At 55.4% G+C, this 12,684-nt stretch overlaps 3 protein-coding genes across 3 annotated transcripts in view; all 3 read left to right on the top strand.

Moving 5' to 3' along the window:
• Positions 1 to 1,126: 1,126 nt before the first annotated feature.
• On the top strand, positions 1,127 to 6,480 carry LOC111150211 (nuclear RNA export factor 1). Its single transcript, XM_022507627.1, has 10 exons — positions 1,127 to 1,310; positions 3,490 to 3,673; positions 3,887 to 4,040; positions 4,782 to 4,865; positions 4,982 to 5,086; positions 5,198 to 5,278; positions 5,387 to 5,456; positions 5,599 to 5,687; positions 5,815 to 5,922; positions 6,094 to 6,480. Exons 1-10 carry the CDS (start codon positions 1,283 to 1,285, stop codon positions 6,256 to 6,258), a joined length of 1,068 nt encoding a protein of 355 aa, XP_022363335.1. The 5' UTR covers positions 1,127 to 1,282; the 3' UTR covers positions 6,259 to 6,480.
• A 1,009-nt stretch (positions 6,481 to 7,489) lies between these two features.
• On the top strand, positions 7,490 to 11,845 carry LOC111150213 (nuclear RNA export factor 1). The gene is made up of 11 exons (XM_022507633.1): positions 7,490 to 8,047; positions 8,583 to 8,651; positions 8,729 to 8,784; positions 8,892 to 8,999; positions 9,112 to 9,170; positions 9,278 to 9,393; positions 9,512 to 9,554; positions 10,101 to 10,173; positions 10,709 to 10,891; positions 11,317 to 11,377; positions 11,498 to 11,845. The coding sequence occupies exons 2-11, from the start codon at positions 8,634 to 8,636 to the stop codon at positions 11,534 to 11,536; spliced, it is 756 nt and encodes a 251-aa protein (XP_022363341.1). The 5' UTR covers positions 7,490 to 8,047; positions 8,583 to 8,633; the 3' UTR covers positions 11,537 to 11,845.
• Positions 11,846 to 11,982: 137 nt separating this feature from the next.
• LOC111150215 (transmembrane protein 223) overlaps positions 11,983 to 12,684 on the top strand; it is an 11,571-nt gene continuing 10,869 nt past the window's right edge. Inside the window, exon 1 of the mRNA XM_022507635.1 lies at positions 11,983 to 12,298. Coding sequence (XP_022363343.1) covers positions 12,001 to 12,298 — 298 coding nt within the window. The 5' untranslated portion in view covers positions 11,983 to 12,000. The remainder of the gene's footprint in view (positions 12,299 to 12,684) is intronic.

A 12,684-nucleotide genomic window follows, 5' to 3' on the forward strand; every position in this document is an offset into this window, starting at 1 on the left:
TTGAGCTGGATGACACACAAGCTCTGCCTGCCGCCAGGAGTAAAAGGTGAAGAACTCGTTCCCAGCTCCAGCTGAGGCTCTTGGTCCCCTCCAAGCCCCTCACCAAATCCAAGCCAGTCACAGGAGAGTGGAGGAGAAACCTGCCCGGAACAATCCCCTCCTGCCCCGCCAGGGAAGTTAATACACTCCGTGGCCAGGAGCCACCACCACATCATTCTGAGGTTCCTGGGGTACCCCCATGGCTCACACACCCCAAAGGAGGTTCAAGCTACAGAGAGAACCACACCGTACTCCTGAGAGCTGGCCCTAGAACTTTGGGGAGGTGCGTGGGGGCAGTCTAGGAGAACTCGGCCTTTTCTAGCCCAGGCATTGTACTATTTCCTCTCTCCCTGGTTTCCGCTCAGCAGGTGGTCTTGCATTCTCAGTGCCCAACTGACGCAAGCTTAGTTCTCGCACAGCACCTCGGTGGTGGGTGGTGGGTGGAGAGGTTGTGAAGACAGTCGGTTGCCAAAGCTGGAAAAATGGTCGATTCATTTGACTTGGCAACTCTTCTTGGGGAGGACGCATAGATCGGAAATTCATTTTATTTCACAAGTGTTTGTTGAGTTCTTGGTACATGCCAGGCAGGGTACTAAGCCAGAAGCTGGAGGAAGAAAAGCCACGAATTAGTCAAGGTCCCAGCTCTCTTGGAGTTTACGTTCTAGTTTTCTGTTGCCTGATAATCCATTTTATAGACGAGGAAAGCATGGTTTCTGTGGGCTGCTGGCAAAGGGCTGGGCTGAGACTTCAATACTGGCTGTACACCGCTAGGGGTCTCCGAACCATCACTACCGCTCCAAAGCCCAGGGCTCCCCTTCCTCGGCAGCCCTTCCTGCGACCCCCTTTCCTGTTCCTCTCAAGAGACCTGGGCTGCAGCAGCTTGCTCTTTGCTCCAGCGATAGCCCGGAGGTGCTGGCGTAGCGACGGACCGAAGAAAGCAGGCAGCGGGGCAGGCCTGGTCCAACCCCGGGGGTGGCCGGGTGAGCGCAGGGCTCCGGCGGGACGCGGATCGGCCGACCCCGCCCCCAGCGCGGCTGCCCGCCGAGTGCGCACGCGCAGGCGGCTGCGCTCCTCCGGCGGCACCGCCCACCACAGGGGGACGTCGGCGGCGCGCGACGCAGTTCGCAGAATAAATGCGGTGGCGCCGGGCGTAGGAGCGCTTCGGCCGGGGCGCTTGTGGGTGTTCGGTCGTTTGGCGGCGTTGTGGCCCGCGCCTGAGCCGACCCTGCTTTCTCACTGTGCCATGGCGGACGAGGGGAAGTCCTACAACGGTCAGTGCTGGCCTCAGGGGCGGGGAGCGAGGCGATCTGGGGCCCCCGGTGGGCGGCGCCGGCCTAGGCCGCAACCCCGGGGCGGGAGGCCGCGAGAGGCCGGGCGTCCGCGGGGGACGGCGGCGGCGCGGGCCGGGGGCGAGGCCACCCGGGGGCCTGGCCGCACTCGAGGCTGGGAGCGCGGCGATTTGACGCGGGAATCCTGGCGTTGCGAGGAGCTTGGGCTCGGAGCGGACGGCGGCCCGGCAATGGGGCGGCGAGATTCCTTTGAACTTTGTGGATGGTTGATGCCTGTCAGTTCAGTTTGGCGGCCAGACTCTTCCTTTTAATGTGAGTCAGTGCCGTGCTCATCGGCTACCTGTGTCCTCTTTTCCACCGCGTCCAGTCTCTTGCCCCGCCTCCCCGTGGCCTTGGCTTTGGCTTTAATATTTTAAACCTCCACACCAACTCGCTGTGCTAGTCCGAACACTGCGCAGGGTTTCAGGCCAGAGAAGTGGTTAGGAGCACATGACAGCTGAGGTTTGAGTCCTGAGTTGTCTTCACCAAGCTTGAGTGAATTCCACTCCCAGGCCTCATCTTTCTATCTCCCTAAGAAGGTAGCGACTGTAGTTACTTCCTAAGTTTGCCCTTGTGTGTGTTAAATGAGATCGTTCGTATCAAGCGCCTGGAGCCTAGTGCCTGGCCCTGGATAAAGTTGTCGGTGAATATTAGCCTTGTCTGCTATTCATGTGTTTGTTTGGTTTTTTCCTTTCTGTAGTCATTTCTTAAGGTTCATTGTTTGCAGCCTGCTAGGCATGAGGCACACCTTCTTGGGAGTTGTCGATTCTTTTTTTCTTTTTTTTAAGATTTTATTTATTTGAGAGAGATAGAGAACACATGTAGGCAGAGGAGCATCAGGGAGAGGGAGAAGCAGGCCCTGCTGAGTGGGGACCCCGATGAGGGGCTCCATCCCAGGACTCTGGGATCATGAACTGACCTGAAGGCAGCCGTTTAATTGACTGAGCCACCCAGGCATCCCTCATGGACCTTTTTTTTGAGAAGCCATTCCTACACCAGCATTGAGAGGGTCCTGTTCCTGGAGAGCAGTGAAGGACCCTTGGCTAAGCTCCCTAGTTGCCACTAGAATCTGAATCTTAAGAGTTGTCTCCAGTTAAAAAAGTATTTCTGGGGGGAGCTTGGGTGGCTCAGTTGGTTCAGCGTCTGCCTTTGACTCAGGTCATGATCCCAGGGTCCTGAGATAGAGACCAGTGTTGGGATCTCTGCTCAGTGGGGAGATAGCTTCTCCCTCTCCACCACCCCACCTCCACCCTACCTACTTGTGCATGCGCTCACTTGCGCGCACTCTCTCTCTCTAATAAAAAAAATTTTTTTTTAAGCATTTCTGGCCAAGGAAATAAAGAGCTCACTCCCAAAACTTCAGTGTGGCAGTTTGAGAACAAGAATTTTAAAGAAGCCAAAAAAAAAAGTTTGTTTTTTTTTTTAAGATTTTATTTATTTATTTGACAGACAGAGAGCACAAGTAGGCAGAGAGGGAGGCAGAGAGAGAGCGGGAAGCAGGCTCTCCACTGAGCAGAGAGCCCGATGCGGGGCTCGATCCCAGGACCCTGGGATCAGGGCCTGAGCCGAAGGCAGAGGCTTTAACCCACTGAGCCACCCAGGTGCCCCCCAAAAAAAAAAGTTTTAAAGAAGCCCTTAAATTGATTATATTTGTAACCATACGACATTTGTACTCTGTAGACAAAGGAAGGAAGCATGTTTACTAAAAGCTGATGTAATCATTATGATTGATTGGTTTTAAGAGATGTAAGAGGGGTCACCATCCAGATTTTGAGAGGGGTGTAATAAATTTGGGAGGCCAAGAGCAAGCAGATTTCATGTGACTTTCCAGTTCCACACCGAGTCCACGTTCTTCTCACACTTCCACATCGTGCTTCTTCTCTAGGTTCCAGTTTCTGACTCGTTTTTCTAAAGCTCTACACTGTCTTCCAGTAATGTTTCCCCCATGCTGCCAAGCCACAGAGAGGGTTCTGTCTCTCAACAGACAGAAGTTTGTGTGGAAGTGGGCTCGTAGTTGGTGTATATGTCATTCGATAACACAGGCTGCTGGATGCTGTGATCACCACAGCAGGGTAGCTGGACCAGCAACGTGTTTTCTAATCGATGTTGTTTTTAACCCCAGAGCACGATGACCGCGTTAGTTTCCCTCAAAGAAGAAAGAAAGGCCGGGGTCCTTTCCGGTGGAAGTATGGTGAGGGGAACCGTAGGTCTGGAAGAGGAGGGTCTGGCATTCGATCTTCCCGCCTGGAGGAAGATGACAGAGATGTGGCAATGAGTGATGCCCAAGATGTTCCCCGAATACGACAGTAAGTGACCAGTTGATCTGGTTTGATTTTAGTGACCCACTTATCTGGCTCTCTGCTGCCCACACCATTTCTCTTCCCATCTCTAAAAGTGAGAGATGCCAGGGCCAGGTTAATGCTTGAACAGTCTTAACCGCAATCCTGACAACAGTGTGGGAAGCCTTTGAGAAGACATTCCTAGTGTTTGTGGACATTTTATTCTCTGCTTTCCCACAGCAACCCCTATCCTTCCCGACCCAACCGTCGAGGTGACAGTTGGCACGATCGAGATCGCATTCATGTTACTGTGCGGAGAGACAGAACTCTTCCAGAGAGAGGAGGAGCTGGCACCAGCCAGGATGGGACCTCAAGAAACTGGTTTAAGATTACAGTGAGTGTCTGGGTGCCTGGGTGGCTCAGTGGGTTAAGCCACCCCTGATTTCGGCTCAGGTCATGATCTCAAGGTCCCGAGATTGAGTCCTGTGTCATGGTCTCCGTGCTGGGTGTGGAGCCAGCTTGAGATTCTCTCTCTTGCCCTCTGCACCTCCCCCCTCTAAAAAAAAAAAAAGATTACAGTGAGTGTCTGGGGAAGTAGATGCTGCAAGGGAGAGGGGGGCTGGGCTCCGAGTGAAGGTCTTTACTTTTCACATGACAAAGTCAATCTTCTCCGTTGTTTTCTCCACAGTCAGTAGTCCATCCTTTCTCCTAGAACACCTAAGAGCAGGTTCAGGAAAGGAATAGAAGTGACAAGCAAGATGGGGGTGGGGGGATGGGGACATCGTCTAAAGGAAAACATGATTAACTCGTTGGCAAGTGGAGGAACTGCTCTGAATGTCTCCATGTGTCTCAAGGCGAATGTGGGGTTTGGGGTCTCTTAAGGCCCCTGAGGGGTGGGCCAGGTCTAAATCATGTCTTGGACCTGTTAGACCCAAAAAGTTTTATTTTCTTGAGAAATACTAAGTTTAAATGGACAGAAAGGAGAGTAAGCAGTCTGTGTCTGACTTGAGTAAAAAACTTTTAACTGGCCCTTTCTTCAGGAAATCTTGGGAAAGTTGGCAGGTACGAAAGGAGCACTGGGTGGGTCTGCCAGTCAGCCTGCGTTACATGTTGTACCCTTTTCTCTGTCCTCTAGATTCCCTATGGCAGAAAGTACGATAAGTCGTGGCTCCTGAGCGTGATTCAGAGCAAGTGCAATGTCCCTTTCACCCCCATTGAGGTGAGTGAGATTAGGCCTTCGTGGCTGGCGGGACACCAAGGAAGGCGAGGGGCCAGCTGGACTGGGGGGGACCCTGGGCTCCAAGTCTCACACGTTCCTGTTTCCTCTTCGTGCAGTTTCACTATGAAAACACACGGGCCCAGTTTTTTGTTGAGGATGCCAGTACTGCCTCTGCATTGAAGGCCGTCAACTATAAGATTGTGGATCAGGAAAACCGAAGGGTATGTATAAAGGGCCTGGCCTGCCTGGTGGTTGGTCTTGGCCAGGAATTCCCTCCCTCCCCAGCTCAGGCCTTTCTGGAATTCACCCTGCCCTCCCCATCTCACCTCCAGATATCGATCATCATCAACTCCTCTGCCCCTCCCCATTCGGTACAGAACGAACTGAAGCCAGAGCAGGTCGAGCAGCTAAAGGTGAGGCAGGCTCCCTTCACGCGTTTCCACTCTGGTCCTCCCACTTCACCCATCCCCAGCCCTCCACACAGCACAAGTGACCCCCAGCCCCTTTTCCTTGTCCTGCAGCTAATCATGAGCAAACGATATGATGGCTCCCAGCAAGCGCTTGACCTCAAGGGGCTCCGTTCAGACCCAGGTAGGGCCGGTAGCAGTCATCCTCAGGGAGGTGGAGGCAGAGGGGGATCTGTCAGGCGGGGAAGGTCTGAGTGGTTTGGTACGAACTCCAACCTGGGAAAGCCCTCTCAGACTTGCCTTTCCTTCCTTTCTGCTTCCTGAAGACTTGGTAGCCCAGAACATCGATGTTGTCCTGAACCGCAGGAGCTGCATGGCGGCTACGCTGCGAATCATCGAGGAGAACATCCCTGAGGTGAGGCCTTTGTCGGGTTTTGAGACAGGAGGAAGCCGGGTGGGGTAGGTAGGATGGGGTTGGGAGGCAGGTGTGTCTCTGAATCCTTTGTCAGTGGAGCTTCCTCTCAACTTTTCCCTGCCCACAGCTTTTGTCCTTGAACTTGAGCAACAACAGGCTGTACAGGCTGGATGACATGTCCAGCCTTGTGCAGAAAGCACCCAGCCTGAAGATCCTCAACCTCTCCGGGAATGAGGTGAGACCTGAGAGCCTGGTTGTGTCATGGGTGGGGTGAGCAGAGGAGAGGGCTCGCCGGCTGACGGCAGGAGGCTCCAGACGCTTGGGGAGGGACATTCGGGGCTGGGGGTCTCGCTGGCTCTCCTTATCAGGGTCTCCTGCCTGCTGTTTTCTCCCCCGCTCTCCGCAGTTGAAGTCTGAGAGGGAGTTGGACAAGATAAAAGGGCTGAAGCTGGAAGAGCTGTGGCTCGACGGAAACCCACTGTGCGACACCTTCCGAGACCAGTCTACCTACATCAGGTCAGTTGTAGCCTCTGTCTCCCCTCCTGGGGACCTTCACCCCCCGGGAGGCTGAGCTAATATACCCTGACCAGTGCCCGTCTGCAGGAGATGTGCAGCCCTGAGCTGGAACCAAGTGTCCTTTGGGAGGATCACGTGCTCCTCCCTTCGTCTGTCCGTGTGTCCCAGCTTGACCCCAAGGTCTCCTTCCCTTCCTTCTCCCCTGACTACCTGTTTGCTGTTCTGTGGTCTTTCCTCTTCCCGAACACAGCCTTTTCTAGAGTCTCCCCACCCTGCTGTTCCAGGAAGGGCATCTCCCACTTTCTACTGTGACCTGGGGGTGTCTTGCGTACATGTCCCATACGTGGAGCTGCCTTGTGCCAAGAGCCTGGTATCCCTGGGCCGAGAATGGCCTCCCTCCGGGGACTTCCTGTTGATGGGCCTTCCCTTCTTTGTCTGGTGCTGGACCCTCTTGTCATTTTGCCAAGAGGGACTCTTCTCATGGTCCACCTGCCCAAGGCGGTTGCCTGGGCTTTCCCCCTCGTGCTGAGGTTGAGGCCTCCTCGGAGCTGGTGCCATGCACTCTGTCTCTCTTGCCCGGAGCTGTGAGCTGGGCCCTCCCTGGAGAAGAAACCTGGGTTCCCCAAGCCATGTGACCAGAGCCAGGGCCCCGCCAGCCGGCGAGGGAAGCCCAAGGCAGGCGCTGGGCGTGGAGGCCACGGGGGCATAGGCTACCGAGGAGACAGAGCACTGACCCTCTTGGGGGGCGCTGCCCCGCCCTCGCACACCTCACGTCACCCTGCTTGGCCCCGGAGGATGGCTGGTTAGCCAGAGACGGGTAAGATTCCTCAGGGAAGGAACAACCTAAGACAGGCACAGTCGCAGAGGGGCCATCAGGAGAGAACTTGGGGGCCAACAGAGGTGGGGCGCAGACCCTCACCCCCCCAACTTTGCAGGGGCCTGAACCCTCACCCCTTCTGAGGGAGGTCTCCTGCCCCCACGGCTGCTTCGCTTCCCACGCCCAGCTGAGATCGGGACCCAGGTACCAGACCGAGACCTGGCCGACAGCATGTGCCCTCCGGCCGCAGCAAGCGCTGTTTCCCGTCTGTACCTTGGGCCACGGGGCAAGGGGCAGCCGAAGGAGAAGGCTGTATCGGGTGTCTCCTTCCCTTTTTCTTCCTTGTTTCGGGGACGCCTCCTTGCCGTCTGCAGCTCTTTCGCCTTTGCTTTGCTTTCTCTCTCTTCTTACTCTCTGCTCCTCTCCATCTCCCCATCTCTCCCTTGCTCTGGCCCCATCCTACCTTCTCTCTTCTCTTCTTTTCCTTCCCTGTCTTCTTCCTTCACCTCCCCTCCTCCTGACCCCGCCTTGTTCATCTCCCTGCCCCAACATCCTGTGCCATCCCTGTGGTGTGTTCTGGTCTTGGCCATGGCCAGACCGGGCAGAACTGATGGATACCTGTTGAGGCAGCGGAGCCCCTGGGCTCCCACCCCATTCCCTCCTCCCGGGGCTGCACAGGTGAGTAGGTGGAAGGTAAGGGGGGCAGGGTGGGGAAGGAGGTCCTGGCTTAAAGCCTGGGCTGGGAGTGCTGCGCTCGTGGCGCTCGGGTCAGGCAGCAAGAGGGTCCGCCTTCAAGGCGGTCATTCCTGGGTGCCCCAGGTGAGGTGGGGAGTGGGGCCTCTTTTCCAGGGGCTCAGAGGCTGGGGAGGAGTGAGAGGACAAGCAGGATGGGGTGGGCGGCCCCTTGGGCATTGGAGTATTTGCTCCTAGAGCAGCTCAGGAGGCACGGCGGCTCTGAAGTGTCACTCATTTGCGTCCCGTTTTTGACAGCGCCATTCGAGAACGATTTCCCAAGTTATTACGCCTGGTAAGTCTGTAGCTCTTTGTTCTTTCCTTTTGCTTTTTTTGTTTTTTTTTAATATTTGGTTTATTTATTTAACAGCGCGTGCACATAAGCGGTGGGAGTGGCAGGCAGAGGGAGAAGGGAGTGGCAGGCAGAGGGAGAAGGGAGAAGCAGGCTCCCCACAGAGTAGCCCGATGTGGGACTTAACCCCAGGACCCTGGGATCATGACCTGAGCCGAAGGCAACCGCTTAATCCACTGAGCCACCTGGGGGCCCGTTACGGTTTTTCTAACGAGCACAAGCTCTCCCACCCAGAAGCTCTCACCTCTCGTGTGTTTGACCAGGAATCTGGAGACGTGGAGCCCTTTGAGAATCTGGCAAAGGCTATGATCCTTTTCAGAAAGAGGCCAGTAGACAAAAGTTGCCTCTCTCTGGACTCCTGGACCTTCTGCACATGTCCTTGACACTTGATCTCTGAGCCCTCATTCCTCGTTCACCCATCTCATTACTCATCCAGCCTTTTCTCTCTGGTCATGCTGCCGACTTCCACTTCTTGCAGGACGGCCATGAGTTACCCCCGCCAATTGCCTTTGATGTCGAAGCCCCCACAATGTTACCGCCCTGCAAGGTAGGAAGGGGCAGAGTTAGAACGAGGGTTGGGAGGAGAGGATCAGACACGTGGTCCTGATACCTGTGTGATTCCAGGGAAGCTACTTTGGAACGGAGACCCTGAAGAGTCTGGTCCTGCACTTCCTGCAGCAGTAAGTATACCGCAGGCCCTGAGGCTGGGGAGCGGTGGGCGGGGCACAGTACAGCCCGCTCTGGGGAGCCAGCCGGGGAGTCAGACTTCCCCTTCTGTTCTGCACAGGTACTATGCCGTGTATGACTCTGGGGACCGGCAGCGGCTCCTGGATGCCTACCACGATGGGGCCTGCTGCTCCCTCAGCATTCCTTTCACCCCCCAGAACCCTGCCCGGTGAGTGTCCCCACCCGCCGCCTGCCCCGGACCACGCACGCGAGCCCCTGCGAGCCCCTGCTGGCGCGCATGCTGCTCTGACCCGGGCCTCCTTTTCCACTTAATCCTCTAGAAGCAACCTGGCCGAGTACTTCAAGGATAGCAGGAACGTGAAGAAGCTCAAAGACCCAAGTAAGTGCGTGGTGTGAGCACAACAGCATGAGAAAGGGGGCTGGGCGGGACTCTGTCACAGGGCCAGCATGTGGCAGCCCCGGATCTTGTGTTCTCCTCCCCCACAGCCCTGCGGTTCCGGCTGCTGAAGCACACACGACTTAACGTCGTGGCCTTCCTCAATGAGCTGCCCAAAACCCAGCACGACATCAACTCCTTTGTTGTAGACATAAGCGCACAGACGGTAAGCACCTGTTTCTTCCCACAAAAGCCGGAACTGAAGGAAGGAGCACTTATGAGGCCTGGGGGCCTCAGGATCTGGCCGGGAGTCCGCATGGTGACTGATGCCTTTTCTCTTCCAGAGTACGTTGCTGTGTTTTTCTGTCAACGGGGTCTTCAAAGAAGGTAAGTATCTTTGGGGTCCTGAGTTTGCAGAGTGGGCCTCCCACAGCGAGATTTTTTTCCGTGGCACTCTAAGCTGCCTTCCCTCTCTGTCCCTGACCTCCTCCTGTTCTGCGCCCAAGCCGCCTTCATGAGGCCTCCCTTCACCTGTCTTTCCTGTCTGGGAAATGGGAAAAGCCTGAGGATTAGGAGGACACAGACTCTGGGGTCAGGTCTGGGCTTCCATTCCAGCCTTGAGCCCGTGGATGTGTGGGCAACTTACATTATCTGCAGACTTCAGATTCTTTCTTGTGAAGGGAGTTAGTAAGAGCTCCGCCCTGGGGAGTCAGTGGCGGGGGGCAACTGACACAGGGTCCAGGTGGGCTACCTGGTGGTGGTTCGCCCTGGCCTCTGACACGCCTCTTCCCCTCTCCTCCCATGTACGCATGTGGTCATCTGTCTGGTCTGCTTCAGTTTAGTCGTATCGAGTTAAGACCAGGATTGAGAAGCTTTTAGTAAACCTAACGTGGAGCTAGTTCTGAGGGGTCATTGTTGTTGTTGATGTTACAGTGGACGGAAAGTCTCGGGATTCTTTGCGAGCCTTCACCCGGACGTTTGTCGCTGTTCCTGCCAGTAACTCAGGGTAAGAGTTGGGCTTATCACATGGGGTCCCAGTCCCAATCCGTGGCCAGCATGTGGAAACTGGTGGGAGACGCAAAAGGGGAGCAAGTCCTCAGGATATTTTCAGAACTTCAGAAAGGCAAGTGGGCATCAGGAGGCGGCTCTCCCGGCCGTGAGCTCGGCTCTGGAGCCGTACTGCCTGTCTGGCTGTTTAATCCTGGCTGCCCCACGTCGAGCAAAGAGCAGGTTTTGTCACTGGGAAACTAGCATAAGCTACTTACTTCGTTGTTCTGTCTTGAAGATCCACGGTGATAAGAACTGCCCTGAGTTGGGGAAGAATGTGTAATTCCAATGTGTTTGGCATCTGCCCCCACACACGGGTTCGGTGGGAAGGGGCACAAATGATAAAACGTGACCGCGAGTGGGGAGGGGAGCTTTGCGGGCATTGAAAGAATCTGTCAAGTATTATAAAAGTGTCAAATGTGAGAACAGAAGTGATGTTGGGAAGTTGAGGTTGGCTGTCTGTTCGGCTGTCTAAAGTGCTTTTTGTCCCAAAGGCTGTGCATCGTAAACGACGAGCTGTTTGTGCGGAATGCCAGCCCTGACGAGATCCAGAGAGCCTTCGCCATGCCCGCACCCACCCCGTCCTCCAGCCCAGTGCCCACCCTGTCCCCAGAACAGCAGGAGATGCTGCAGGCGTTCTCTACCCAGTCTGGCATGAACCTTGAGTGGTCCCAGAAGTAAGTGCTGGGCATGTGTAGGAGTAGGGGTAAACGGAGGCAGAGGTGGAGTGAATGAGTGCTCCTGATATTTTAAAAGCCAAAATTTATAAATATGGCCTGTAAAAAAAAATGTGGCCTATGTCTAAATCAGCATAGCAACAATTTTACGGTTCTGCAACTTATTTTTTTTGCTTACCCCGTGAATGTCTTACCCTATCGTTATAAAAATTACCTTGACAGCTGTTTATCCTTTGTATCCGGTAGACCAGTGATAGACATTTGAATTTTTACTTACTTTTCATTTGTAATACACAGTGCAAGAATGTATGTAATTTTGGCACACACGGGTGTGTTTCTCTAGGAAGGATTGTGAAGAGGCATTTAGTGAGCAGGGTGAGTGCATTTTGGTTCTGATTGTGCTGCCTGTTTTTCCCCCACTCCAGGTGCCTTCAGGACAATAACTGGGACTATACCATATCTGCCCAGGCCTTTACTCATCTCAAGGTAAGTTTCGGGAACTTGACAGGAAAAGGACCAGGGATCTCTGGGCCTTGAGAGGGTCAAGCCAGCCATCGGGGATGGGGGAAAGGGGTTGGCTCTATTGACCTTTTTTTTTTTCCTAAGGCCAAGGGTGAGATCCCAGAAGTGGCATTTATGAAGTGATCATAGACCTACCCCCAGAAGAAGCCCTTGTAAAATAGCCCTTGGATATTGATGTCTTCTTGTCGTGGCTGTTGTCTCCGCCTCTCTGGCCCCAAGGCCACCCCGTGACTGTGACGGAAGAGGAAGGGCCGCTGGATCCCTCTCCTCACCTGCCTTCTGGAAGACTTCTGGAAGTTTGAGCCTCACTGGTGCCAGGAAGCCAAAGCTTACTTTGTAGAACTGACACTAAACTCCCCGAAGGACTTAGGTGCTTTGTGTACTTAACCCCAGAACCAGCCCTACTTTTTAAGATAAAAGAGTGACGTTGTATTTTGTGTCCCGTGTGCTACATTGTTTTTGCCTCGCCCCCTGCCCACAGTAGGGGGCCAGGGCGGGGCGATCCGGGTGCCTGCGCTAGGCTGCTAGGCTCGGGGGTGGGGCTGTCGGCCGGAAGTCCCTCCCCGGAAGCGGCGCTGCGCAGATTCATGGCGGCACAGGGGAGGCGGTTGTCCGCACTCGCGTTCCTCCCACTGCGGCCCCTGCATGACGCGGCTCCGCCTCGGGACGTCCTGCTCTTCCAGCATGAACGGGGCCGCTTCTTCGCCATCCTCGGGCTGTTCTGCGCCGGCCAGGGCGTCTTCTGGGCCTCCCTGGCCGTGGCAGCCTTGGCCCGAGCCCCAGCCCGAGCGCTGCCTCCAGACGCGGAGCCCGCAGACCGCGGCCGCCTGGACCTGCGCTCCGCTCTCTGGCGCTACGGCCTGGCCATCGGCTGCGGTGCCATCGGTAAGGCGTGGGCTGGCCTCCCACCACGGGGACGTGGGGTGGCTGGACACGACCCTCCCTGCCCCGCAAGGACAGTGCGGGGCTCCCGACCTGGAGGCCCCCCCGCCCCAGCCAAGCATCGGACAGGCCTGGGGTACTGCGAGCTTGAGCAGTTACACCGCTCTGGACCCGTCTCCTGTCCTTAAAGCAGGGGTGTACATGAAGGCTGTTGGGGAGGAAGGATGAACACGAGAGTCGGGTAGAAGAACTTGGTAAATGTGACTGTCATGGCTGAAAGGGTCTGTAGACAAAAGGACGAGACTGATACAAAGCGAAGGTCAAGCAAAGCTTTATTTCGCGCCAAGCATCAAGAATCAAACTGACCGGCCAGGGCCGTCTCTTGCAAA

Source organism: Enhydra lutris, unplaced genomic scaffold, assembly GCF_002288905.1.
Source record: "Enhydra lutris kenyoni isolate GAN:26980312 unplaced genomic scaffold, ASM228890v2 scaffoldscaffold22, whole genome shotgun sequence".
Lineage (NCBI taxonomy): Eukaryota > Metazoa > Chordata > Mammalia > Carnivora > Mustelidae > Enhydra > Enhydra lutris.